At 40.9% G+C, this 25128-nt stretch overlaps 1 protein-coding gene across 2 annotated transcripts in view; it reads right to left on the minus strand.

The window, feature by feature from the left end:
- Positions 1-215: 215 nt before the first annotated feature.
- ELOC (elongin C) overlaps positions 216-25128 on the minus strand; it is a 28250-nt gene continuing 3337 nt past the window's right edge. For both annotated transcript variants that reach the window (XM_034763140.1, XM_034763142.1), the window contains exons 2-4: positions 9343-9402; positions 7198-7341; positions 216-1248 (exon numbers count right to left, since the gene is read on the minus strand). In XM_034763140.1, coding sequence (XP_034619031.1) covers positions 1058-1248; positions 7198-7341; positions 9343-9346 — 339 coding nt within the window. In that variant the 5' untranslated portion in view covers positions 9347-9402 and the 3' untranslated portion in view covers positions 216-1057. The remainder of the gene's footprint in view (positions 1249-7197; positions 7342-9342; positions 9403-25128) is intronic.

Below are 25128 nucleotides of genomic sequence, written 5' to 3' on the forward strand. Positions count from 1 at the left end.
CTCAAACATCTGTTTAATACCCCTTTACTTCAATGAAGAACAAAAGGGCCACCACTATTCAGCTTTTCTTGTATAAACAATGGGGAGGCAGGGGAGAGGGAAAAAAACTACCTCTTTGGTAGCCATATTTAGGAAGTTTCAAAGGCTTTGATCTAAGAGTAAATACAGAGTTTACATAACTGATCACAAACAGTGGAAAGGAGCCATTATAGCTATTATAAATCTTGTATATTAGGTCAAGTGACAGTACATTATGAATAAACTTACATTTTATATAGAACAGAAGAGGGGAGTATACATACACTAGTTAGCATTAGTTAATAACATGGCTCTTTAATTCTAATTCCACTATCAGAAGAGCTGCATTTTTATTAGAGAAGTGACCTGAACATTTTAAATTGTTCAAAGGGGTGAGTTAAGTTATGACTGAAAAATAAATCAGGTATACTTGTCCATTTCTAAAAACATAGCTAAATTTTAATTAAAAAAAACAACCATAAAAATTATCCTAGATACTGTTTTCAATCCAACGTAAATGTTTATGCCAGTTTACAAATCCTTGAAAAAGGGGATTTATAATGCAAGTGCTGATATAACTGAAGTTATAACTATGCTAAAGGGACAATTACCCTGTAAGGTGATAAAGTTCAGAGGTTTAGAAATTGCAACAATAAGAGAAAGTTAGAAATGCTAAACACCTACACATTTAGCTAATATTAGCTTTTAAGTAGCATTGGCTTAAACTCCAGTATTTTAAATGATCATTGCATTAAAAGATAAAGTTCTGCCACGCCTAAAGGATAAGGCATAGCCATCTACTAATTGGCATATTTATTTATTTGTCTGTTTGGGAAAAGGGCCTTATTTGTGTAAGCAGCAAAACAAATATAAACTTGAATGATTGCTATGCAACAGATCTGAAGATAATTGCCTCTGCAGTGAACTTTACAGTTCTCAACCGCACACACGCAGCATGCTATATGAAAAAAGTTACTAACTGAACTACAGGTATTAAATACTGAAAAAAGTTTTACATTTTTATTATAATTTATTTTATTTAACAATCTAAGAAGTTTGCAGCCATCAGCAGTTCCAGTGCAATTTCAGGTGCAATTGGGAATTCAGGAATCTCCGTGGAGCTGTTAGTGTAGCGAACCTTGTAGGTGAAATACATGCATACTTTGGATAGAACATGGGATGGAATCTCTCTAAAATTCACCTCATTTGTTTCATTTTCAGCAAACTGACCTGTTTAAAAAAAAAGGAAGAAAGAATCAGCATCAAAATTCCCTTGATAACGAACACAATTATATTGCATGTGTGCAAACTCATCTACTTCATGTTAGTGTAGTCCCTTGTTAGGAATTAGATATTTTCAGTGTACAAGATGTACAGCATAGTGTGTTAAGACATGCCACAGTTACTGGAGCCAGGGACATAATTTCCATCACCTTTTGTTTAAAAATATTCTGTTTGTTTGGGTTAATGACTGCCTACAAGCAATATGTGGAACAAAGGTTTGATCCTGATCTCAGTCTATGCTAGGAGTGCTCTCTGACAGTACCATATTCAGCCCTGTAAAACCCACACTATTGTAAACACCTACAAGAAAGGTGGTCAATCAATGATGACCATGTGGCCTGGCTACTAGGGAGAGCTGTTTATTTTGTTTAAATAAACCTTTCAGGTGATTTGGAAACATCCAGTTGTACAACAGGGGCACCACATGACCCTACTTCTGTTACCATTGCACTTCCTTCCTTTGTACAGTTTGTCATTTGCTTGTTGTGTCTTGTCTTTAATTATACTGTATGCTCGTTAAGGCATGAACGGTATCTACCCTTTGGGTGTTTGCACAGCACCTACCACAATAGGGCTCCTATTATCCCTGCAGAGCCAATACAGCTTTTGAGAGTGAAACAGCTTCTATTTCCAGCTTGAGAATTGTCAGCAGATTTGATTACTAATTTCCAGCCCAAATTTCATGGGAAGAAGTAGGAAGGCAAAGCAGATTTTAACATACTTTGTAAAGCCATGCAACTTAAATAGGGAACATCCACATCAAATAAATATTCAAGTATCATTGAAACCAAGATCCATTAAAATGTTTTCACTTTTCATAATCTTCTATTACATCTGAAGAGGTTTTTTTATGTGGATGGAGGAGCAGTTATTTAACTTGCTGTTAACTGTCTTAGAGATGTTCTGTACACGTGGACCCCACTCAGAGGTGCACATGCACTTGAGATCAGAATCTTTTAAAACACTAGTGTCTGTCGGTGCTGCACATGCACCTTGTATGCTCCCATGTCATTCCTCCCAAAGGCATAAAAGACAGAGCATCTCCAATGCTATTCCCTTCTCCTTTGTCAAGATTCTGGGCTGTAAGACTCGAGCTGCAAAGAGGGTCCACATAGGAGCCACATGTACAGAACATCTCAAAGAACCAGTTACTATAAGGCAGAAGTCCCCAAACTGTGGGGCACGCCCTGCAAGGGGGGCACTGAGGAACATTTCGGGGGCACAGGGAGGGAGCGCCACGTAGCTGTTTCTGGCCCCAGCCCCCTGCCTGGAGCTCCACGCTGGGTGCCCCAGTTGCCAGCCCCCAACCCCACTCCAGCGGTGGCCCCAGCCTTGGCCCCCAGCCTCCTTACCCCTGTCCGCATCCCCCCGTCAGAGCCACGGCCCCACTCCCAGGCATAGTTCTGGGGGCGGGGGGGGGGAGGATGCAGATAGAGGAAAGGGGGGGCATGAGGTAAAAAGTTTGGTGACCACTGGAGGAATATCCTAGATCTACCATAGTTGAAATTTGCAGAGAACTCCATTCATACATTCACCAACTACTATTCAGTGGTTTCAGCCTCCAGATCTGATGCTTAGTTTGGTTGGGCAGTACTACAATCCTTATTCATATAAGCTCCTAGATTCCCTCCTCCTAAAGAAGTGGACTCTTTACTGATCACCAAGAATGGGATCCATATGTACAAATTGTCAAAGAAGAGAGAATGCTTGGTTAATAAACAGACCTCAGTCATCATTGAAATGCTTTCCTGACTGGAAGAAAAAGGATGGGATGAATAGAATTCCTCAATAGAAGGTACTGTTCCCCTTTGGGGGGGGGGGGGTCACTGAAAATGAGGCGGGCTCACAGATTTTCTGTGTGACCCAGTGGATGAAAAAAATTCTTCATAAAAATCAATACTCAGGCAGGTTTTGAAACTATGGATAGTGAAGAGATATCTAAAAGTGGTGACACTAGTTCTGGGATAAATCTGAGCTCTGCTGGATTAGTGAAGAAAGCCCTGTAAGCTTGATGGTACTGGGAGCAAAGGTTGGTGCCACAGATCTTTCCATAGTTGGTAACAAAGTGAGTGTCAGAGATGGTACTGTTGAATACAGTACCAAAAGCTGCTCCAAGAACCAGACTTATAGATTCACAGATTCTAGGACTGGAAGGGACCTCGAGAGGTCATCGAGTCCAGTCCCCTGCCCTCATGGCAGGACCAAATACTGTCTAGAGTCTAGACCATCCCTGATAGACATTTATCTAACCTACTCTTAAATATCTCCAGAAATGGAGATTCCACAACCTCCCTAGGCAATTTATTCGTGTGTAACCACCCTGACAATTAAGAACTTTTTCCTAATGTCCAACCTAGACCTCCCTTGCTGCAGTTTAAGCCCATTGCTTCGTGTTCTAGCCTTAGAGGCTAAGATGAACAAGTTTTCTCCCTCCTCCTTATGACACCCTTTTAGATACTTGAAAACTGCTATCATGTCCCCGCTCAGTCTTCTCTTTTCCAAACTAAACAAACCCAATTCTTTCCTTCATAGGTCATGTTCTCAAGACCTTTAATCATTCTTGTTGCTCTTCTCTGGACCCTTTCCAATTTCTCCACATCTTTCTTGAAATGCGGTGCCCAGAACTGGACACAATACTCCAACTGAGGCCTAACCAGCGCAGAGTAGAGCGGAAGAATGACTTCTCGTGTCTTGCTCACAACACGCCTGTTAATGCATCCCAGAATCATGTTTGCTTTTTTTGTAACTGCATCACACTGACTACTCATATTTAGCTTGTGGTCCACTAGAACCCCTAGATCCCTTTCTACCGTACTCCTTCCTAGACAGTCTCTTCCCATGGACAGGGAGGATAAGGCAATCTGAAATTCAATGTCAAAGAACTCAAAGATTGAATGAGCGCTCTTTGTTCCCTGAGAACCTGGAGTGACATCTTTTATGGATGGAGTACTCGCTGAATGAGGTTCTGAAGGAGATCCAGGAACAACTTTTGAGTTAGATGCTCCTCTCATGGATTTCTCCATCAGGAACCACTTTAAGTGCACCTCCTTGGCTTCGTAGTTGCATTTTGGTGGGTTTTTGTTAAAGATTTGATAGAATGGTGAATTCAAAAATGTGAATCTAATCACTAATTATAGAACAGCCAAAGTGGTGTAACTAGCCAATATAAACCCCCTTGCAGTTTTGGATGAGGCCCAGAATCAGTCATGAGGTGACTTCCTATACCCAAATTTAAGTCTGAATGCCCTTTTGTCCCTGAAATTTAAGAGGATTCGGATGCAGTTTGGTTTAGTTTTAATATAGGTTCATATTCACAGACCATTTGCTATATCTCCAGATATAATTTGTCTATCTAGCAGTTAGAATCTTTTCACATGTAAACAGTTTTACCTTGATGATTTTTATACATAATGTGCTCAACCATGGAACCTGATTATACCATTTTTATAGAACACCCAGCTCAGGTGCCTGGACTCTTACCGGACTCTTTGTCCTTCATGGTGCTGTAGCCGTTTTTGATTTTTAATTGGCAAGCCACGCCCACAGAGTCACAGCCATGTACTACTATTTGCAGATGTGGGACAGGCATGTATAGGCCCACCTAAAATTAAAGGAACACCCTCTCAGCTAAGGGGAGGAACCACTAAGCTCAGGCTACAAGTGAGTGCATGGGACAACAAAGGGGGGGAGGAAGGGGAGGAAAAAAAAAAATAAAAAAAAGCTACAGGAGTGAGGTCAAAGTTTGAAGAAAAAAAATCAGAGAACCAGAAGGGAACACCGGACATAGAACCCCTGACAGCATCTGCTGCTCCTCAAAGGGATCTATGGAGTCAGTGGACACTCCCCAGAGGAACTCTGCCCAGAGATGTGATTGAATGAGGGACCGGAAATAGACCCCACAGTCACAGAGTGCCCCCTACATCCAGCTTCCTCCTCCTGGAGTGACTGGTGTGCATAGATCAGGAGGTGTGGGGAAAACTGCAGCCAGAACCCTCAGTAAGAGGGGCTGCAAGATGATGCACTCTACATAGATGTGCGCCAGGGTCTCCCTCTCATCACGAAAGGGACAGGCATCAGGGGAGTTCATGAACCACACTAAGTACACGTTCATACTCGTAACTCCCAAAAAGGAGCCGCCAACAAATATATCCAATGGGTTGTGGAACCAGAGTAGAGTACAGATTGGCTCAGAGTTCCTTGCCCTTCTCAGGTGGCAGCAGGTCTCACAATGTGGTGTTGGGGCAGGACACAAGGGCAAGAAAGTGAATGGCATGATGCACAAGTGTATACAGATGTTTTCTGGGCATAGTTTGGAAGTGGACCAGCTGGATGTCGTGGAGCTCAGGCGGTTGTCAGGGGTGGCTGTGGAGACACACAGCAGGGGCCCAGAGAGGAGTTCTGGAGAGCCAGGAATGAGCAGGAAGCACCCTCCTGCAGGGCCAGCTTGAAGAAAGGGAGAGAAGCTGGAGGCAAGGCTGCCCTGAACTCCCCTGCTATAGCTCATGACAACAAATTAAGATAAAGGCTGTGTAACTACACCAATATCGACAAAAATCAAGAAATCATGAGTAAGCCCCCAAAATCATGAGATTAAAAAAACAAAAAACCCTCTGTTCTGTGCCAAAAAGAGATTGTGGGTTTTGTTTTTGTTTTTTAATTTTTGAACTTTTCCTGCCCAGCCCCAGTGTGCAACAATTAATGTTGCCCACTGTCCCAAGTTTATTGGGAAAGGTGATTTTTTGCCCTTGCTACAGGAGCTCTCACCTCATCATTTGCCCACCCCCTGCCCAGCAATTAGTTCTGCTCCCAGTCTCCCAAGTCAATTCTGTCCCCTGCTCCCTCATTAGTTCTGCCCATCCCCACCATCAGCACATTTCTCCAGCCTCACCTCTGCTCTTCTCCTGGGGTTCTTTACCCTTCTTTCCCAGGGCTAGGGGCGGCAGTGCTGTCCCCTCTCCACCTTCCAGGATTGGGGGGGGCAGCTCCAAGAGCTCTTCACCACCCCACATCCCATCCCAGGCTGAGTGCTGCAAGAAGGGAGAGGGGAGGTGGGGGAAAAGCAGAGGTGCTATCCTGTCCCCATTACTCATATGAGAGGAGAGAGAAGGAGGGAGCAGAACTGCCCTGAATTGCTGGGCTCTTTAGCTCCGATGTCCAATCCCATGAGAATAGCTTACTGAGTTACTGAGGGATGGAGGCAGGGGGGAGAGTTCTGCCTGCAACAGCTCGACTGATTGTTTAGCCCCAGGAGGTGGGGAACTGGAGCAGATGACCAATCAAAAGATTCGTTTGTTAGAGGTTTAGAGCTTGGGCATCCTCACAAGATTAGGCTCCAGCCATGCCCATCACTCGCAAAAGAATCATAAGTGTTGGCAATAGTGCAGAGCCCAGACTTCTCCAGAGCTCAGTGGTTGAGTAGGGATGGAGCAGAATCAGCACATCTGGGGCACGCTCCAAGTTTCAGACTGTACCCACCCCAGTGATATCGAATGGAATTTCAAGATGGGGATTGTAGCAATCAGTAACTGAAAGATTTTAAAACGTAGCCTTCTAATTTTAACTAATCCTCTCCCCCACATACATGCCATTTGAAGGAATGGGAGGGGGGAAAATCACTAGGTTTTTGTCTGTGGAAGTAATTGTAATTGCTTGTCTTACAGTAGCACCCAAAGACTTCATATACAGTTAGCACCTGATTATATATAACTGATAATACAAGACTTGATAAAGCTGAATTGTCTAAGTAGGAACAGAAACCAATCTGGACTGGGACAAGTCACTTTTCATAATAGAAATTCAACTTTTATATAACAGATTATACAAATCCAAACACTCCACAAAATAGGAAAGTGAAATAACTGAATTACAAGATGCTACTAAACTCACTGCACCTACCTGGACCACTCAACATAGCTTTTATTGTTCCTGATGTTAACGCATGCTCTCTTTTTACAATAAACTCATGACCATCAGAGGATATCAACTTCACATACATAGCATCAGGGCCCTCACACCCACCGTACGTTTTCTCTTCTCCATCTATAATAGAAAACAGATTAACTGATACTTTCAGAATATCTGGTTAGTACTTTCGTAGTATGAAGAAAGCTAGTACAACTTATGCCTTTATTACAAGCATGAAGTCTCAGTGCTCTTACCTCTGAAAGGCCAAAGAAATAAAAGACATGCAAGTTAGCAAAGGAGAGGGTGGAGAATAAGACAAGGAAGTTGTTTCTTTTAAAGTGAAAAATTCAGCAGACAGCAAAACTTAAAGCTTTGTGCCTTAGGAGCGAATTTAGTTTTAATATACTGTTACTGATCTGTCCCCTCATTCCCTTGTCCCTGGCCATTGAGTCAAAACATGATTTCAGTCATTTCTAGAAAAAGAAATAAAGTCCATTCAGGGTTATTTTTTTCCCCCTTTATATAATAAAATAAACCCTGCCACTCAAATCTGAGACTATACTTGCTGTTTGCTCTGAAGTGGCTGTTAAACATTCCGCATGAAGTCGTATTACCAGGGAAAGGTCATATTTCTAATGTTAATACATTAGAAGACAGTAATTAAGAATTTGCCAAATGAAGAAGAAACATCTCTTCCTACAGGCATTGTCTGTTGTCATGCTTTTAAGAGGGCAATTCACAGAGTAAAAAAGTCTTTGCCTGGTATTAACGCATTCATTTAAAAAGGAACTCCAGCAACTTAAAAAAGTCAGTTTGAGGAAAGTTAACTTACGTTACTTGCAGTAGTAAGTATACTGCAACAAAGAGTAAACAAAATGTTCTCTTTATTTCCAGTGTTTTCTCTACTTTGGACAGCACTTTGAACAGTTTCCTCTGTTATGTGACCCTTTCACACAGCAGCAGGAAAATTAATTATTTAAACAATAGTAAATGTCACTGTAAAACTACAAAATTAGGCAGAGAGCTTACTGGCAGGCATAATAGCTGAAACTCCTCTCCCTCTCTTACCCCTCCCCCACCCAACCCATTAATTAGATTTCAACTTGTGTCTCTGGCAGATCCAGGGGTAAGACTGCTGAAAGATTCAAACAAGTTTCAAAACCTGAAGTGATGATTTAAAAGAAAAAAAAAAAAAATAAAGGCAAAATACCACTTTAATCCAATTTAAAATTAGAAATTGTAGTCACGGTCTCTTCTCAGGTAGCATGTGTTTTTTCCACAAAAATAATATACATTTACATAAGTTACTATAGTAAATAGGATTAAAGTAACTTTATTGAGACGTTAAAGAACTGTATATTCTACATAAGATTTCATTTTCAGGGTTGTATTAATCTACTTACTTATTTTAATTTTTACATAACCAGTAAGATGCTAGAAACCCTCAATATCTGGGGTCAGTACAATAAGAAAAAGTCTAAGTATGATTATAAAGGAGGCTTGGTGATAAATTTACTTCCTTCCAGCAGAATCCAGAGGTGGTAAGAGAATAGAGACGTACTTTTGAAGACTGGAATTTAATCAGTAAATGTCATTTCTTCCTCCACCCAAAAACAAATCAATGATTTCTATTGTTAAGGAAACAGAGATTAAGTGTACCAAATATATACTGCACTTGTACAGATTCTTGTTAACAAATTATGTCTTGCAGTCAGTTAGGAAAATGTGGCTTACTTTCAGGATTATCAGGGTTAATCAAAATAAAATTACTGTATAATTATTAGATGAGGATTTTCCACCAGTTACTGTTAGTGCAAAAGCTCAAGTTGCTAAAAAGAAATACAGCTGGAAAGGTGTTTATCAGTGTCCATAAAAATAACTGAATCCACCCAAGCCCACGTTAAATCTGATTATTTTCTCATTATGCAGTCATTTGAATGGAGACAGATAGGGCAGCTCCAAGCACGTAAAATGGAGTTAATTATGATGAGATAGTAAGCAAAATTAATGATGTAAAGCTTAAAAATGCAACCTCCAAAATTCACAGCCCTTTCCTACTCAATTCCATTATCTAAAAGCCCAAGATGTTTCATGTTTTAAAAATGTGAAAAGCTGTTTGTTAAAAGATTAACTTACCCATTCTCTCCTTATTAAATGTTTATTGCTTTGCGACAGCAGCTTTCACAGTAAGATGGTCTGAAAACAAAAAGTATTGATACAAGTGTCAAAATTACTTTTTAGTAGTAATTTCATAAGTCAGGGTTTAAGTGACCTACTATAAAGATTGATGTTCCAGTCATAAAGAAAACTTTAATGATGATATACAAGTATTCAGTAGATTCAAGTTTCAGGATGTCCCCCCATCCATCAGATTCTCACAAGCTTTACAAAGTGAAAGCTGAGTATATGAAAGATTTCCGGATTTTATCTTACACATTGTAAAAATAAAAAAAGTTTTAAACCTTTAGCAGTCAAGGGTCTTAGAAAAGCTAGTTATAGTTTCTAGAACTTTAGGGGAGAAATCTGTGTACGCAGAATTTGCTACTATAATGGCAAAATTCCTACAAGATAAAACAGAAGAAAAATAAGCACTGTGTGTCACAGTGCAGCTAGTACTGGTGAAAGATTCAAGGCTAACAAGTGTAGAAACTGAAGCCTTTATCTGCAAAAGAATTCCAATATGGACAACAGCAATTCAAGTTTCTTTATATTACACTGCAGTTATGCTCTGGAACAGTGGTGGACAAATTTTTTGACCTGAGGGCCACATCTGGGTGGGGAAATTGCATATAGGGTCATGAATGTAGGGCTGGGGAGAGGGATGAAGTGTGGTGTGCAGGAAGGGGCTCAGGGCGGGGTGCAGAAGGCATGTGGCAGGGGGTTGGGCTGGGATGCAGGAGGGGGTATAGAGCACGGCAAGGGGCTCAGGGCAGGGGGCTGGGGTATGGGCTCTGGCCTGGCACCGCTTACCTGGAGCAGCTCTGGGGTGGCAGCGGCATGCAGCGGGGCTAAGTCAGGCTCCCTGCCTGTCCTGGCCCCGTGACACTCCCAGAAGTGGCTGGCACCACATCCCTGCAGCCCCTAGGGGAAGAGGGGCAGAGGGTTCCGCGCACTGTCCTCCCCTGCGGGTATCTTCCCCGAAGCTCCCATTAGCCATTGTTCCCTGTTCCCGGCCAATGGGAGCTGCTGGGGGCGGTGCCTGGAGGCAAGGGCAGCGCACAGAACCCACTGTCCCCTCTGCCCCAGGGGCTTCAGGGACTTGGTGCCGGCCGCTTCCAGCAGTGGCGCGGGACCTGCGGTGCCACAGGGGTGGATATCCCACGGGCCAGATCCAAAGCCCTGACAGGCTGGATCCAGCCCATGGGCCGTAGTTTGCCCACCCCTGTTCTGAATAAAGACAACTCTAGGACAGCTTGAAAAATAAATTCCACTCACCTACTTACCAACCCCTTACATTTATTTAGGGGTAACCGTTGAAACATTAAAATGAATGCATATTAATAGAATTTTGTAGGCTTCCTAAAAACTCAGGAAAACAGCACCAAGAGCAGTGAAGTTAACAATATTCTGGTCAGTTTCACAGATGCTATTCAGAACATTGTGGACAGTAATGAAACTGTCAAGAATTCTTAACAATTACTTATAGCTTTCCTAAGGAGCAGAATGAACAGCAGAGGCAGGCACTGGAATTACTCACTACAGAGAAGGACCATAAAATGGAGACTAGGGCAAGGATAGAGTACCAGAGACCTCTTCCCCCTTCCCACCATCTCCCACACCTCTGATAGAGAAACGGAGACAAGAAACTTTGTGGGAAAGCTGGAGAAGCAAAGAGAGAGAAAGCCCCTTTTCCTCTCCACCAGTTTGGGAGGGGGTCATTGAAGCCTGACATTTACAATATACCTATTAGCCAGAGGCTGATAGAGAGCTCTAGAATCATAGAATATCAGGGTTGGAAGGGACCTCAGGAGGTCATCTAGTCCAACCCCCTCCTCAAAGCAGGACCAATCCCCAACTAAATCATCCCAGCCAGGGCTTTGTCAAGCCGGGCCTTAAAAATCTCTAAGGAAGGAGATTCCACCACCTCCTTAAGTAATCCATTCCAGTGCTTCACCACCCTCCTAGTGAAAAAGTTTTTTCCTAATATCCAACCTAAACCTCCTCCACTGCAACTTGAGACCATTACTCCTTGTTCTGTCATGTGGTACCACTGAGAACAGTCTAGATCCATCCTCTTTGGAACCCCCTTTCAGGTAGCTGAAAGCAGCTATCAAATCCCCCCTCATTCTTCTCTTCTGTAGACTAAACAATCCCAGTTCCCCCAGCCTCTCCTCATGATTCATGTGCTCCAGCCACCTAATCATTTTTGTTGCCCTCCGCTGGACTCTTCCAATTTTTCCACATCCTTCTTGTAGTGTGGGGCCCAAAACTGAACACAGTACTCCAGATGAGGCCTCACCAATACAGAATAGAGGGGAATGATCACGTCCCTCGAGCTGCTGGCAATGCCCCTACTTATACAGCCCAAAATGCTGTTAGCCTTCTTGGCAACAAGGAGACACGGTTGACTCATATCCAGCTTCTTGTCCACTGTAACCCCTAGGTCCTTTTCTGCAGAACTGCTGCCTAGCCATTTGGTCCCTAGTCTGTAACAGTGCATGGGATTCTTCCGTCCTAAGTGCAGGACTCTGCACTTATCCTTGTTGAACCTCATCAGATTTCTTTTGGACCAATCCTCTGATTTGTCTAGGTCCCTCTGTATCCTATCTACCACTCCTCCCAGTTTAGCATCCTCTGCAAACTTGCTGAGGGTGCAGTCCACGCCATCCTCCAGATCATTAATAAAGATATTGAACAAAACCGGCCCCAGGACCGATCCTTGGGGCACTCCGGCTGCCAACTAGACATGGAGCCATTGATCACTACCCATTTAGCCCAACGATCTAGCCAGCTTTCTATCCACCTTATAGTCCATTTATCCAGCCCATACTTCTTTAACTTGCCAGCAAAAATACTGTGGAAGACCGTATCAAAAGCTTTGCTACAGTCAAGGAATAACATGTCCACTGCTTTCCCCTCATCCACAGAGCCAGTTATCTCATCATAGAAGGTAATTAGGTTAGTCAGGCATGACTTGCCCTTGGTGAATCCATGCTGACTGTTCTGATCACTTTCCTCTCCTCTAAGTGCTTCAGAATTGATTCCTTGAGGACTGGCTCCATGATTTTTCCAGGGACTGAGGTGAGACTGACTGGCCTGTAGTTCCCTGGATCCTCCTCCTTCCTTTTTTTAAAAAATGGGTACTACATTAGCCTTTTTCCAGTCATCCGGGACCTCAGCCAATCGCCATGAGTTTTCAAAGATAATGGCCAATGGCTCTACAATCGCATCCGCCAACTCCTTTAGCACCCTCGGATGCAGCGCATCCAGCCCCATGGATTTGTGCTCATCCAGCTTTTCTAAATAGTCCTGAACCACTTCTTTCTCCACAGAGGACTGGTCACCTCCTCCCCATACTGTGCTGCCCAGTGCAGTAGTCTGGGAGCTGACCTTGTTCATGAAGACAGAGGCAAAAAACGCATTGAGTACATTAGCTTTTTCCACATCCTCTGTCACAGAGCAGGGTGGAGACAAAAATCCAGTAGAAAACACAGACCTTTCCAGTGGCTAGTGGCAAAGACAATTAGCTTCTCACCAGGGACCACTCCTCAATATTACTGGGGAACCTCCCACCTTTCAAATTTCTCAGCAAGCAGATATAACAAGGCCTGAAATTTGTCAGTCTCTGCATGAGAGGGTAGTTCAGTCTGCATATCTATTCATGACATCTGTGTTTAGTGAGAATAGACAATGGTGCCTGGCGGTGTGGTGAAAAGAATGGAAGCCACCATTCAACTCAATTTACAAAGGCCACCAAATAACATATTATCCCCACTTTACCAAGGAAAAATTGAAGGAAAATTGTCTTATAGACCAAAGCCAAATTTGAACCAGTAATCTTATAGGTGAGAAGCTCCGGAACATCACATACTTCTGAGTCTAACATTTTCTGAGGGTTAAATTGTGCACATGGTCATACAAATTCCCTATTTTCCCTGAACTCACCCTATTTTTGGTATTTCCATGGGAACTCCCCCAGGGAAGCCATAAACGTTGCTATTCCTGCACATAGCATTTCCTCAGCAGCAGAAGAATACTGAAACAATCCTAATTTCACTTTATAGGCTGGAAGCATGTGTAATGGTAGAAAGGTTAATGGTAGAAAGGTAAGGGAGGTGTCAATTTATAAAAAGCTATAGAATCATAATTTCAATGTTGTCACTCTCTACAGTGTGGCCGGAGGACTCATTGCCCCCGCCCCATCCTGGCTTCCAACTTCAGGACCTCTTTGGTTGGTGGTAATGTTGATAATGTTGTCAGAAGTTGGTTGAGTTGGGTATCACTCAAATGCCCTTTCTCCTACAAACATATTGGTACCAAGCATGACAAACCTAAAACACTTGCATAGATAAACATTTTTTTCAAATATCTTAATTATACTAACATGGGCACGTCAAACATGCAGCTCTCACAAAGTTAAATTGTGGCTCTTGACTGACAGTATTGTATTACCAGTTAATGCTTAGAACGATACATGGATTAATATTTTAATGTTTCAGATTACTATATAAACAGAATCAAGTATCAGAGGGTAGCCGTGTTAGTCGGTATCTACAAAAACAACAAGGATTCTGGTGGCACCTTAAAGACTAACAGATGTATTTGGGCATGAGCTTCCGTGGGTAAAAAACCCACTTCTTCAGATGCATGAAGTGAGATTTTGTTACCCACGAAAGCTCATGCCCAAATACATCTGTTAATCTTTAAGGTGCCATCAGACTCTTTGGTTTTTATATAAATGGAAGGATTGCTTTAAGCTGATTTGCCATTATTGGTTTAAAAAAAAAAAAAAAGCAGTTTAGTGGTATTGATCATCAGCTTTGTTTATTATGCAAAGAATAATAATGAGGCACTTTTTAAGATTTTAGCATCTAACCAGAAGTTAGCTGAATCCATCCACAAGTGGTTTGCATATACATAACATACGTGTGTTTGAAATAATTTACCAACGTGTACAGGACTTGCGAGACCAGTTCCACACATCAATCTCTCGATGACCTACTGCATACAATGGAGAGCTGCAATATCGCAGAACAAATCAAGCAACTTGATCAGGTTGAATCGACAGCAAAGCCAACTTTTGGGATGGTACGGTGACACATGAAGATGGTCGAGTCTTCGCTGCTATTTATTCGATCTGTGAGACTGCTAATTGGAATTTGTACTTTGCAGCACTGGAAGACTATGTGAAATACTTTGTTTTAGATTTAATCAACTATTCTGCAATGCTTGCCTGGTACCTTGCTAAAATAAGAAGTGTGGAAGAGTCTGACACTGACATATGGGAAGAATTTTGAAAAGGAAATTGGGCAGTTAAAAGGTTGTCAGTTCCCTTCTGTGCACTTGGTTCAGATGAAGTCCTAAAACATGAAAACAGAGCAACGAAAGTTGTTGGGGGTAGGTGGCCATAATAGCCACCAAATGTCTTTCCTGACAACTCCAGAACTCCATCCAATTTTGAACAAAAACATTAAGCACGGAAATAACCCAGAAGTAACCAAGCACCATCTAGACTCATTAGGTACTGTTAAATGCCAAGAAAGGGCAATTTAAAGCTACCGGATGAGCTTACTTGAATCGCATTAGCATATGACAGATCAGAGCTCATTACTATCATGATGAAAGCAGTATTCAGTGATAAGATAGCTGAAGATGTCAGTCGAATGAAGCCTTCAAAACCCAGAGTCATGACCCAAAGAATTATCCAAGGCTCTGTCAATCTATGGGGCCCCGTCAAGACAGACTAAAGTTGTGTTTGTATGCAAAGGAAGTCAGAGCAAAGGTGTCATGGACTATTACAAAGTTAACTATAGGTCATTGTTTGCTTGTCTCCTGGTCTTGTCCAGATCTCATCATGATGTTGATCTACAAGATTGGGAAAGTAGTTCTCCATGATAGCAAAATCGACATTTGAATGCCACAGAACAATGCATACATGCTAGGCGAAAAGCAAATTAATGCTCCTCTTGCATGGTCTTCCTAAGCCAGCACCTACAGACAACATGATCAGTATGTTATGATAGCAAAGGCCTTTCAATGTAGCAATCATACATGATACGGCTGAAGAATAAGCTCTCAACAAACCAGAAACTGTAAATATCTGCCCCAGATTTGGCTGAATATTTCAGTATGAGGTTACAAAGAAAATACTGGACCTATGACAAAAGTCCACCTCATGTTTAACACCTGTGCAGAAGAATCAATTAAAAATATTACCAGAAAGAAGACACTGAGGTATTGCATCTGCCCAATACAAAAATCACTGACTCAACCAATATCTTCAATGTCACAATGAAGAAGCTACCGTCTCATATTTGCATGAAGGAAGAGTTAACCACATACTTTGCAGAAAAAACACGATTATGCCTTTACATTGCTCAAAGAATTTTGCTGTTGTACGGAGTAATAAAGCTATGTTCTCAAGCTCTTCAGTGGTGTTTCTTTGTAGTTCCCATGAGGAGATTGACACTAAAATTATCTTTCATGCCATCAAATGTCACAAAGAGGTGCTACTGTTCTAGTGCTCTCTGAGATAAACTACCCAAGCCTTCAGCAAGATTCTGTTTCTGTTCCTCAGCAGGAGGAACAACATTGCTGTATATCCCTCAGAGATGTGTTCTTATCATTTGGACCTGCTGCTGCACGGCCAGGTTTCCATGCCCTTACAGCATGTGATACTGGAAGGCTGGCTGGAAAGACCAAATGATCTTACTGAAAGACATTTGATTCAGCCTCCAAAGACTCTAAAGGTGCTCGTAATGGCTGAGACAGTCATTGATGAGTCAAATGAACTGTAGGCATTCCTATGCCAAGTTTACCATTTGAAGACCAACATTACAACACTTGCAGAGCTATGTTGATGGATGTTTTCCCAGAAATGGACAAATGAAGAAAAACTGCCACCAAAAAGGGGTGTATTTATACTTGCTATCAAGAGGGCAAATCATCAAGCAATGGCATGGCTCTTCGATGATTGAGTGCATCCAAAACTACCCTCCCCAGCCGACGTGGATGTGTCTTTGGTGTGATCAGTCCATCCTTCATTATGTCTGAAGTTACACAAGCTCCCAAAAATCAATCCTTCAGTTAATCAAATGCTTGTGTACAAAGACCAGATGATCACCACCCTGCAAATGTTCAGCCAGCAGCCTACCTTGTACATAGCAAGGATCAGTGTGACAACATGTCTAGCAGCGGTGCTGTAGATAAGAGTTGACACTGACAATGAAAAAAGTGTTTTCGGTTCTACACGCCCAGGCTAGCTTCCCTAGGATTAGCCAAGATGCATGTCTTTTATGTAAGCAATGCATCCCTGTGTGAAAGTATAATTTAAAAAAAAACGTTGACTTTTAAACATTTTCTCAACTGTTTATCTACATAATTGTTCTAGGTTTGTCTATTTTGTACCATTTTGTTTGTGGGAGATGGCCTTTTGAAAGAAAGAAATGGGTTGAGTTGGTTATCAGAGGACATTATTTATCAAAATTTCCACCAACCAGAAGACCTGAAGCTGGGGGAAGAGTCTCCCAACTGCAACACCGCAAAGGGTGACATCACAGAAATTATGATTCTGTGGATTTTTATGAATCAATTGACACCTCTCTTTCCCTTCTACCACTAACCGTGGAATGAGATTTTACCACATTCTGCTCCCAGACTATTACAACTCCTGTTGCAGTATGAGGAAAGTGTTCTGTGCAAGAGCCAAGTAAGTGTGATCCCCCAAAGGTGGAGATGGGAGAGTAATATTTATCTTTCTTCTTCCAACTCTCTAGCAGAGGATCCCTTGTGCTTCCTCCCCAACCCACAGAACCCTTCCTTATACTTCAAAATGAGTAGCAGTGAAACTGACTAAGACATCATCAATTCCCCTTTACAGCTAGGAAAGTACTATGAATAGCAACAGCAGTGCAGGTGTAATCCTGAGTAGGAAAAAAGCAGGAGGGGTGGGGAGTAGGAAATGGCAGTGCAAAGACAAGAGGAAATGGGAGGAAAACAAAAGGGAAACTGGGTGAGTTGAACCCAGAAGGGACAGAAAATAGGCAACCTAGTGACAGCCTGTTAGAATCCCTTTCTCCCTGTCAGAAGAGGCTGGGAGTGCTACACAGGTAGCACATACTGCACTTATGGGAGATTATCTTGTGAGAGAACAAGAGAAGTCCTGTTTTCCAGCAACTAGCCTCAGGTTAACTGGAGCAGATTCAATATGATCCAGAGCAAGCAGCCACCAAACTTTCCCCATACAGTGGTAAGACTGTTGCGATAGGTGGAAGGGGCTCAACGGAGTTTTCAAAAGGGAAACAGAGCCACAGAAAACTGAAAAATAGGATGAATGAAGGCAACTGTATTTGATGTTGATACCTATCCAATTTGTTATTTTAGTACCCCAATAACAGAAGAAATTCAGAAATAAAAAAATAAAATTTGAAAGTGGTTAAAAAGGTGCAAGGGTGAAGAATTTCACAAGTTATAATTCAGATTTTACTGCTTTCAGACACCTTTCCCCATATACAGTTTTTGCACACACACAAATCTCACACATAACACTCTACAAGTCAATGCTTTATCCAGCAAGGATTACTTTGAAGTTTTAGAGTAGCAGCCGTGTTAGTCTGCATCTGCAAAAAGAACAGGAGTACTTGTGGCACCTTAGAGACTAACAAATTTATTAGAGCATAAGCTTTCGTGGACTACAGCCACTATAGCCATTCTATATGCATCCGAAGAAGTGGGCTGTAGTCCACGAAAGCTTATGCTCTAATAAATTTGTTAGTCTCTAAGGTGCCACAAGTACTCCTGTTCTTCTTTTTACTTTGAAGTTGTCAGCTATACCCAGTCTTTCCCAATTGAGCTTTGAGTGGTCATAGGCATTATTTAATTAGCAATAAGTTAGAAAAAGGTAAGTCAAGTAATTTATTACATCCCCCTATAAGAGCAGATTTCTCATTTTCTAATTGCAGTTTACATTTGTGACCCAGGGACCTCTTGATGCCAACTAGCAGAGTGCACTGAGGATGCAAAAAGTTCTACAGGGATCCCCGGGGTCACATACATGCATAATAATTCACAAAATTACACCAAAAGGGTGGCATATGAGATCTCAGAGCCAGTAGCCATCAAAAATGTAAGTACAGATCATATTAAAAAGAGTTATGTATCTATACTGGAAGTTAATTCAAAAGGTTTTGAGAATGTAAGGCAGGTAATAAGTAATTGGGTTTCAGGCAGGGGGTTAATAGAAGCTTTTTATTGTGTATTGTCTACTTCCCAATACAGGCCTATTTGCATATGGAACCAAAATACTAATCAAGAGAAAATTTATGGGAATAAAACAAAATAGCAGGAGGGGATCCTGTTTGAGTAAAGAAAATGGATTGTTGAAGTATATCTGAGGGACAAAGATCCCCCGCTGGATCTTTTACCACTGAGGAGTCAAGCTGATAGTGTGACTTGTCTTGAGAATGGAAGATCACAGTCAAGCCCGGCTGTAATACACTGGAAGGATTTTGGGTGAGCTTTGCCCTAGGAGACATGAAAGTAACTAGGTATACAAGTCTAGCTTCTAGAATGCGAGTTATGATTTTATTTTATATGTAACTATTTGTCTCCAATATTTCTACTTGCTATCATTTGAATCTCTACTCGCTGTTAAATAAACTTTTGCTTGTTTTCACTATAAAAATATCTAAGTGCTGTCCGTTAAGTGGAGCTGCAATCTAAGGTGCACTGGTAAGCTGGGAGGTACCGTTTCACAGAATTCACAGGTAGGCTGCTCCCAAAGAGCATCCTATGGATCAAGGGCTGGACATTCCGGGGGATGCTCATAGCATGTCTATTGCTAACCTGCAGAGGGACAGCGGAACCTGTGTTGGCTAAGAGAGGAGTGTTTGTGTTCCGTATGACCAGTGGAGTCAGGGAGCTGACGGACAGCAGACACAGATAAAGCTTCTTCACACTAAGGGCAGGTGGTAGTGAGGTGTCTCAAAACCCTAACTTCCCCGGGAAGTGTCATAACACTTAAATACCATGTTTCTTCTGAGAATCTGGAAGCACCTTACTTAAGTATTAACCTCACTTTACAGAGGGAAAAACTGAAGTCAAGGTTAAGGGCCAATTGTAGGGACCTAAATATGCAGAACAGAATAAAAATTCCACTAGGCACCCATCTACATATTTACGGGCCTGAATACTTGTGGAAAACTTGCCCTAAGTGACTTAATCAAGATCACATTAAGTCAGTGCCAGTCAGGAAGAGGATCCAAATCTCCTAACTGCCAGTCACCTGCTCTAGTCACTAGTCCATGCTGCCTCCCTTTATTATATGGTCTTTCCCTGCACATTCCAACAAGAACCCACCTAAATAACAAAGATAAATACTAGACATTCTGTTGATTTCCGCCTCTGGAGCATCACTTTAGGCTTATGTGATATTACCAAACAGGCAGCTAAGTAACCTTGCTTAACTCCCAAAGTGCATGTGTGTTTGGTTAGCAACAATTCCTACACCATTTCCTTTACATAAACACAGAAAACACGAAGCAAAATATTTAGAGGCAAAACAGGAAAAAACCCTACAACAGAACTGTAAAGTGTTTACAAAGTTGCTAAACAATTCCCCCACCCAAAACGGTATTTATATCTATTTAGGATTTTCACAAAAATTAATTATTTGAAAGACATGGAAAAAAGGTCACTAGTTTCTCTAAACTGAATAAAATCCATCAGTAATTAAAAATTAATCTTATACCAGTGCCTTAAATATGCTCTGTGGATGTTAAAATTCATGTATTTTGTAAGAATAAGGATTTTTAATCAATTATTGTACATAATTTCTCTGCTTCAAACTCTTTTGCAGCATAATGTATGCCAGGTGCCTGATACTTTCTCCGTAAACAAAAGTTGTTGCAGTTTAGCATTGTATACAACTGTGTACAGTTGTTTCAGAAACAAAATTAAGAAAGGTGCAATGTAAATCAGAAACCCACTCAACTCCTCTCTCAGTGTCAACATCTGACATTTGGGTTTTGGACCTCCTCCCAAAAACTATTTTAACCATTTACTATCCACAACAGTTTGGATCTTAGATCTGGTATATCCTTGCAGGTTATGTATTCTCTGCTGCACAAACCCAGGGGGACACGGTTTAAGTTGTGAACAGTTCTGAACAGGAATTGATATGATTGCAAAGAATCCAAAGTCAATATGACATCCAGGATGGTTGTTTTATACACCCTCTTTTATATAGAGATATACAAGATTATTGAGATACAAGGATAAAGTTAAGGTACCCCAAACCATTAACCCTGCATTTTCTATATAGTAACCACATTTTTTCCCCCTTAACTTGAGTTTCCTAGCTTTCAGATGTTCATTTTTAAAAGCAAAAGATACTCTTAAGTTATTGATATTTATTTAGAACCTTAATTCTAATTCAACAGTGTTTGGGACTCTTGCAATAGGCCAACAGCTAAACATTTCCTATTTTATTCAGAATTAACTGGTTTTTAATTAATGTATTGCTGCAAACCTCCCCAGCAGAAAATCCCTTAAATAAATTTGATCTAAATACTAGAGACTTTTCCCACATGCCTCCAGTCAAATACTTCAAAGAGGAATACATTTGTTACCAAATAGTGAACAGGTTTTTAGAAGATGCTAAGTGATCTGCTTGTAGCAAGCTCTCAGATTTCAATAACAGTTGCTCCATGTCATAAGGATTATTGGAGGGGAGGGGGTGTGCAGTGATTAGCTACAACAGTTACATTGAAAAACTCCATGCACATCAATGAAAATTGTTTACTGTTAATTCCAAATCAGAAGCAGAATGTCAAACTAGTCTCACAGGAGGAAGTGTGCCAGGAGTTACAGAAATTTAATGCTTGCATAAGTGCTGAAAACAGTCAGATTCAGGATTGGTCCTGCATGATTTCTCCTTCTAACAAATGACAATTGAGGCATTCAAGACTGTGAAGGGTGAAATTAGTAAAGACAGAAAAGCATCTTGTTTTTCTCTTTCTTGTAGCAAAAGAAGAAAGACTATGAAATTAAAAGAATATATTCAGAATAATGAAAATAGAAAAATTTTAAAAGGCAGTCTCATGGCAAATCTACTTCTGAGGAAGGCCATGGGTAAACTATAGCTTTATAATAAAGAGGACTGAATGATGTTATAAATCACATGAACATTTGCAACTACAAAAGTAATCAAATAATATGCTTCAGGATATTAGCCTGCAGGGGTCAAGAAATTTTTTTTCCAAGCTGTGGTACAAATATTACAATAAAGTTGGTGCTTTATATCTGTTCTTTGCCTCTCTGAAGCATCCACATATGATACTGTGGAAGGTAAGATGCCATTTTAGATTAAAAAAAAAAAAAGAAGAATTGACATTGATTGGTCAAACAAACATGTAGGGTTACAATATGACCAACACTCCTGAGTGGGTATTTTAAAAAGCCCCTCCCCCAATTACAGCCTTACGTAGACTACCCTGACCTTGCGTCCGGACACACAAAAGTAGCAGCACAGCACACACGCTAACCCCTTCAACACACATGCCTGCCAAGCTGTCAGGCAGGGAGTGGAGGAAAATGGATAGCACTTGGCACTATCATACAACCCACCAGCCATTACCATGGGTGTCAACGTGCTTGTGGTATAGGTGAGGAGCAAGTTATTACCACACCCTTCCCCCATAGTAAGAAGAAATGGAGGGAGTTGTGCCTTGGAGGTGTGTTTGAAGCACAGGCTATTCAGTAGATGTGCAATTTACAGACCACCTTTTGCTCAAGGTGGTACTTCGAAGCACCATTTAGGCCTAGCGATTTTCCCCATAGATGCTAAAAAAATTCATACTGGCATACGACTACTGGCAAAACAACAGGACAGTCTTTAGTCTGCAAACTAAAATAATTTGAAGAGAGGTTTAGACAATATAATTGTTTAAAACTGCTCTCTTCAAATGTCATCTAAAGAAATCCAGCATCAGCTGTTAAGCATATGTAAGATAGACACATACTTAAAGTACTAGTACAGGGATGGCGTGCCAAAGGTTGCTGATCTCTGTACCAGTACATCAATACTCAATGCTTTACCCAGTTAGTGTTATGCATGTGAGAATGAAGGCTGTTAAGTCATCTGGTAAATATCCGCGTGCAAGCAGTGGGCCACTTTGCTGGTTCAATAAACCAGTGGTTCTCAACCCTGGCAGTATGCAGATGTTTTTCAGGGGGTATATCAACTCATCTAGATATTCGCTTAATTTTACAACAGGCTACAGAAAAAAGCACTAGCAAAGTCAGTACAAACTAAAATTTCATACAATAAAATGTTTATATTGCTCTATATACACTATACACTGAAATGTAAGTACAATATCATATTCCAGTTGATTTTATAATTATAGGGTAAAAATGAGCAAGTAAACAATTTTTCAGTAACAGTTTGCTGACACTTTTGTATTTTTATGCCTGATTTTGCACACAAGTAGTTTTAAGTGAGGTGAAACTTGGGGGTATGCAAGACAAATCAGACTCCTGAAAGGGGTGCAGTAGTTTGGAAAGGTTGAGAGCCACTGAAATAAACAGTGAAATATAGATATGCAAAGGCATGTTTATCTGTTCCAGTAAAATAGTGACTACTATGTCCACTGGATAACAAATTCATAACGACAGCCTACGTATCTAATTTATAGTAATTAAAGACAACTGAGAGCAGATTTTGGCCACAGTAGTTTTAGAATATTAACATCTAGCTATGTGTGCGCCAACAACATATTACATATTACTTTTAATATACTCTATTATATCCATTTTTTCAAGATACCAACCAAGTAATATGAATGCCTTCACCATCAGTAAATTAGCATACAAGTCAAATATGATTCAGAGAGTTCACACCCCTAAATAAGAAGAGTTTTGTAAATACATTAGGCACAGTAGAAAGACCACAGAAAGCGTAAGCCCATTACTTAATGGGGAAAGAGAGCTAACAGCACATGACATTTAATGAAGCATTTAATGCCCATTTTACTTCAGTCTTCACTACAGAGGTTAATTGAGATCCGATGCCTAGCACAATTAATATTAACAATGAGTGGGAAGGAACAAAATCCAGAAAAAACAGGCTAAAGAATATTTAGATAAGTTATATGTATTCAAGTAATAGGACCTGATGAAATTCACCCTAGGGTATTTAAGGAACTAGCTGAAGCAATCTTGGAACCATTAGTAATTATCTTTGAGAACTCATGGAGCACACATGAAGTCCCAAAAGATTAGAGAAGGACAAACATACTACCTATTTTTAGAGGGAACAAAGAAAACCTGGGAATTATAGACCAGCCAGCCTAACTTTGAAACCTGGAAAGATATAATTATTAAACAATTTGTAAGCATGTCCAAGATAAAAGGGTATTAAGTAATATCCAACATGGATTTGTTAAGAACAAATCCTGCTAAACCAACCTAATTTCCTTCACTGACCAGGCTAGTGAATGGGAGAGTAGAGGGGGGAAGCAGTAGACATAATTTATCTTTATTTGAGTAAGACTTTTGATGCAGCCCCACATGACAGTCTCATAAGCAGATCACATTTCCATAGTTTAGATTAAATTACTAGAAGGTGGTTGCATAACTAGTTGAAAGGGGAAAAAAAACACTCAAAGTTTATCAATGGTTCATTGTCAAAGAGGGAGGATGTGTCTAGTGGCATTCTGCTGGGATCCGTCCTGGGTCCAGCATTATTCAATATTTTCAAGAATAACTTAGAAAATGGTTCAGAGAGAATGCTTATAAATTTTGTGGATGACACCCAGCTGGGAGAGGTTGCAAGCACCTTGGAGGACAAGATTAAAACTCAAAGCGACCTCAACAAATTGGAGAGCTGGTCTGAAATCATCAAAATGAAATTTAAAAAAGTCTAAAGTACGGCACTTAGGAAGGAAAAAAATCTAAGGCACAAATACAAAATGGTGAATCTTTGTCCAGACAGTTGCACCGCTGAAAAGAATCTGGGGAAGCATAGTGGTACGAGCAGGGTCCTAGAGCTCGGGCTCCAGCCCAAGCCCAGAAGTCTACACAGCAATGAAACAGCCCGAGTTGTCTGGCACAGTCCAACCACAAGTTTTTCTCTGCAGTGTAGATGTACCCTACAAGGATAGCTAAGTACTGGATAGGCTTCCCTGTGTAATCCCAGTCACTGGAGGCTTTTAAGAACAGGTTAGACAAACACCTATCAGGGATGGTCTAGGTATACTTGATCCTGCATCTGTGCAGGGAATGGACTAGATGACCTCAAGGTCCCTTCTAGCTCTATGTTTCTACAAAATATTGATCAATAAACAAATAGGCTAGGTGGAGCAGTGGGCTAATGCATTAGCTTTTCACCTACAAAAGTATAGTTTTAAGTTCTGTTACATTCTAGGTAATTAAGTTTTTATCTTATTCTAGGTCCCACTGTCATTGGTTTACTTCACATAGTTACCACACAATTTCTTGTAAGTGCATTTACTGCTCAGTTCTGTTTCTCCTGAAAGATTCACAAAGATATTTAGCAAAAAGAAGAACAGGAGTACTTGTGGCACCTTAGAGACTAACAAATTTATTAGAGCATAAGCTTTCGTGGACTACAGCCCACTTCTTCGGATGCATATAGAATATATATGCATATATATGCATCCGAAGAAGTGGGCTGTAGTCCACGAAAGCTTATGCTCTAATAAATTTGTTAGTCTCTAAGGTGCCACAAGTACTCCTGTTCTT

This window comes from Trachemys scripta, chromosome 2 (assembly GCF_013100865.1).
Source record: "Trachemys scripta elegans isolate TJP31775 chromosome 2, CAS_Tse_1.0, whole genome shotgun sequence".
NCBI classification, from domain to species: domain Eukaryota; kingdom Metazoa; phylum Chordata; order Testudines; family Emydidae; genus Trachemys; species Trachemys scripta.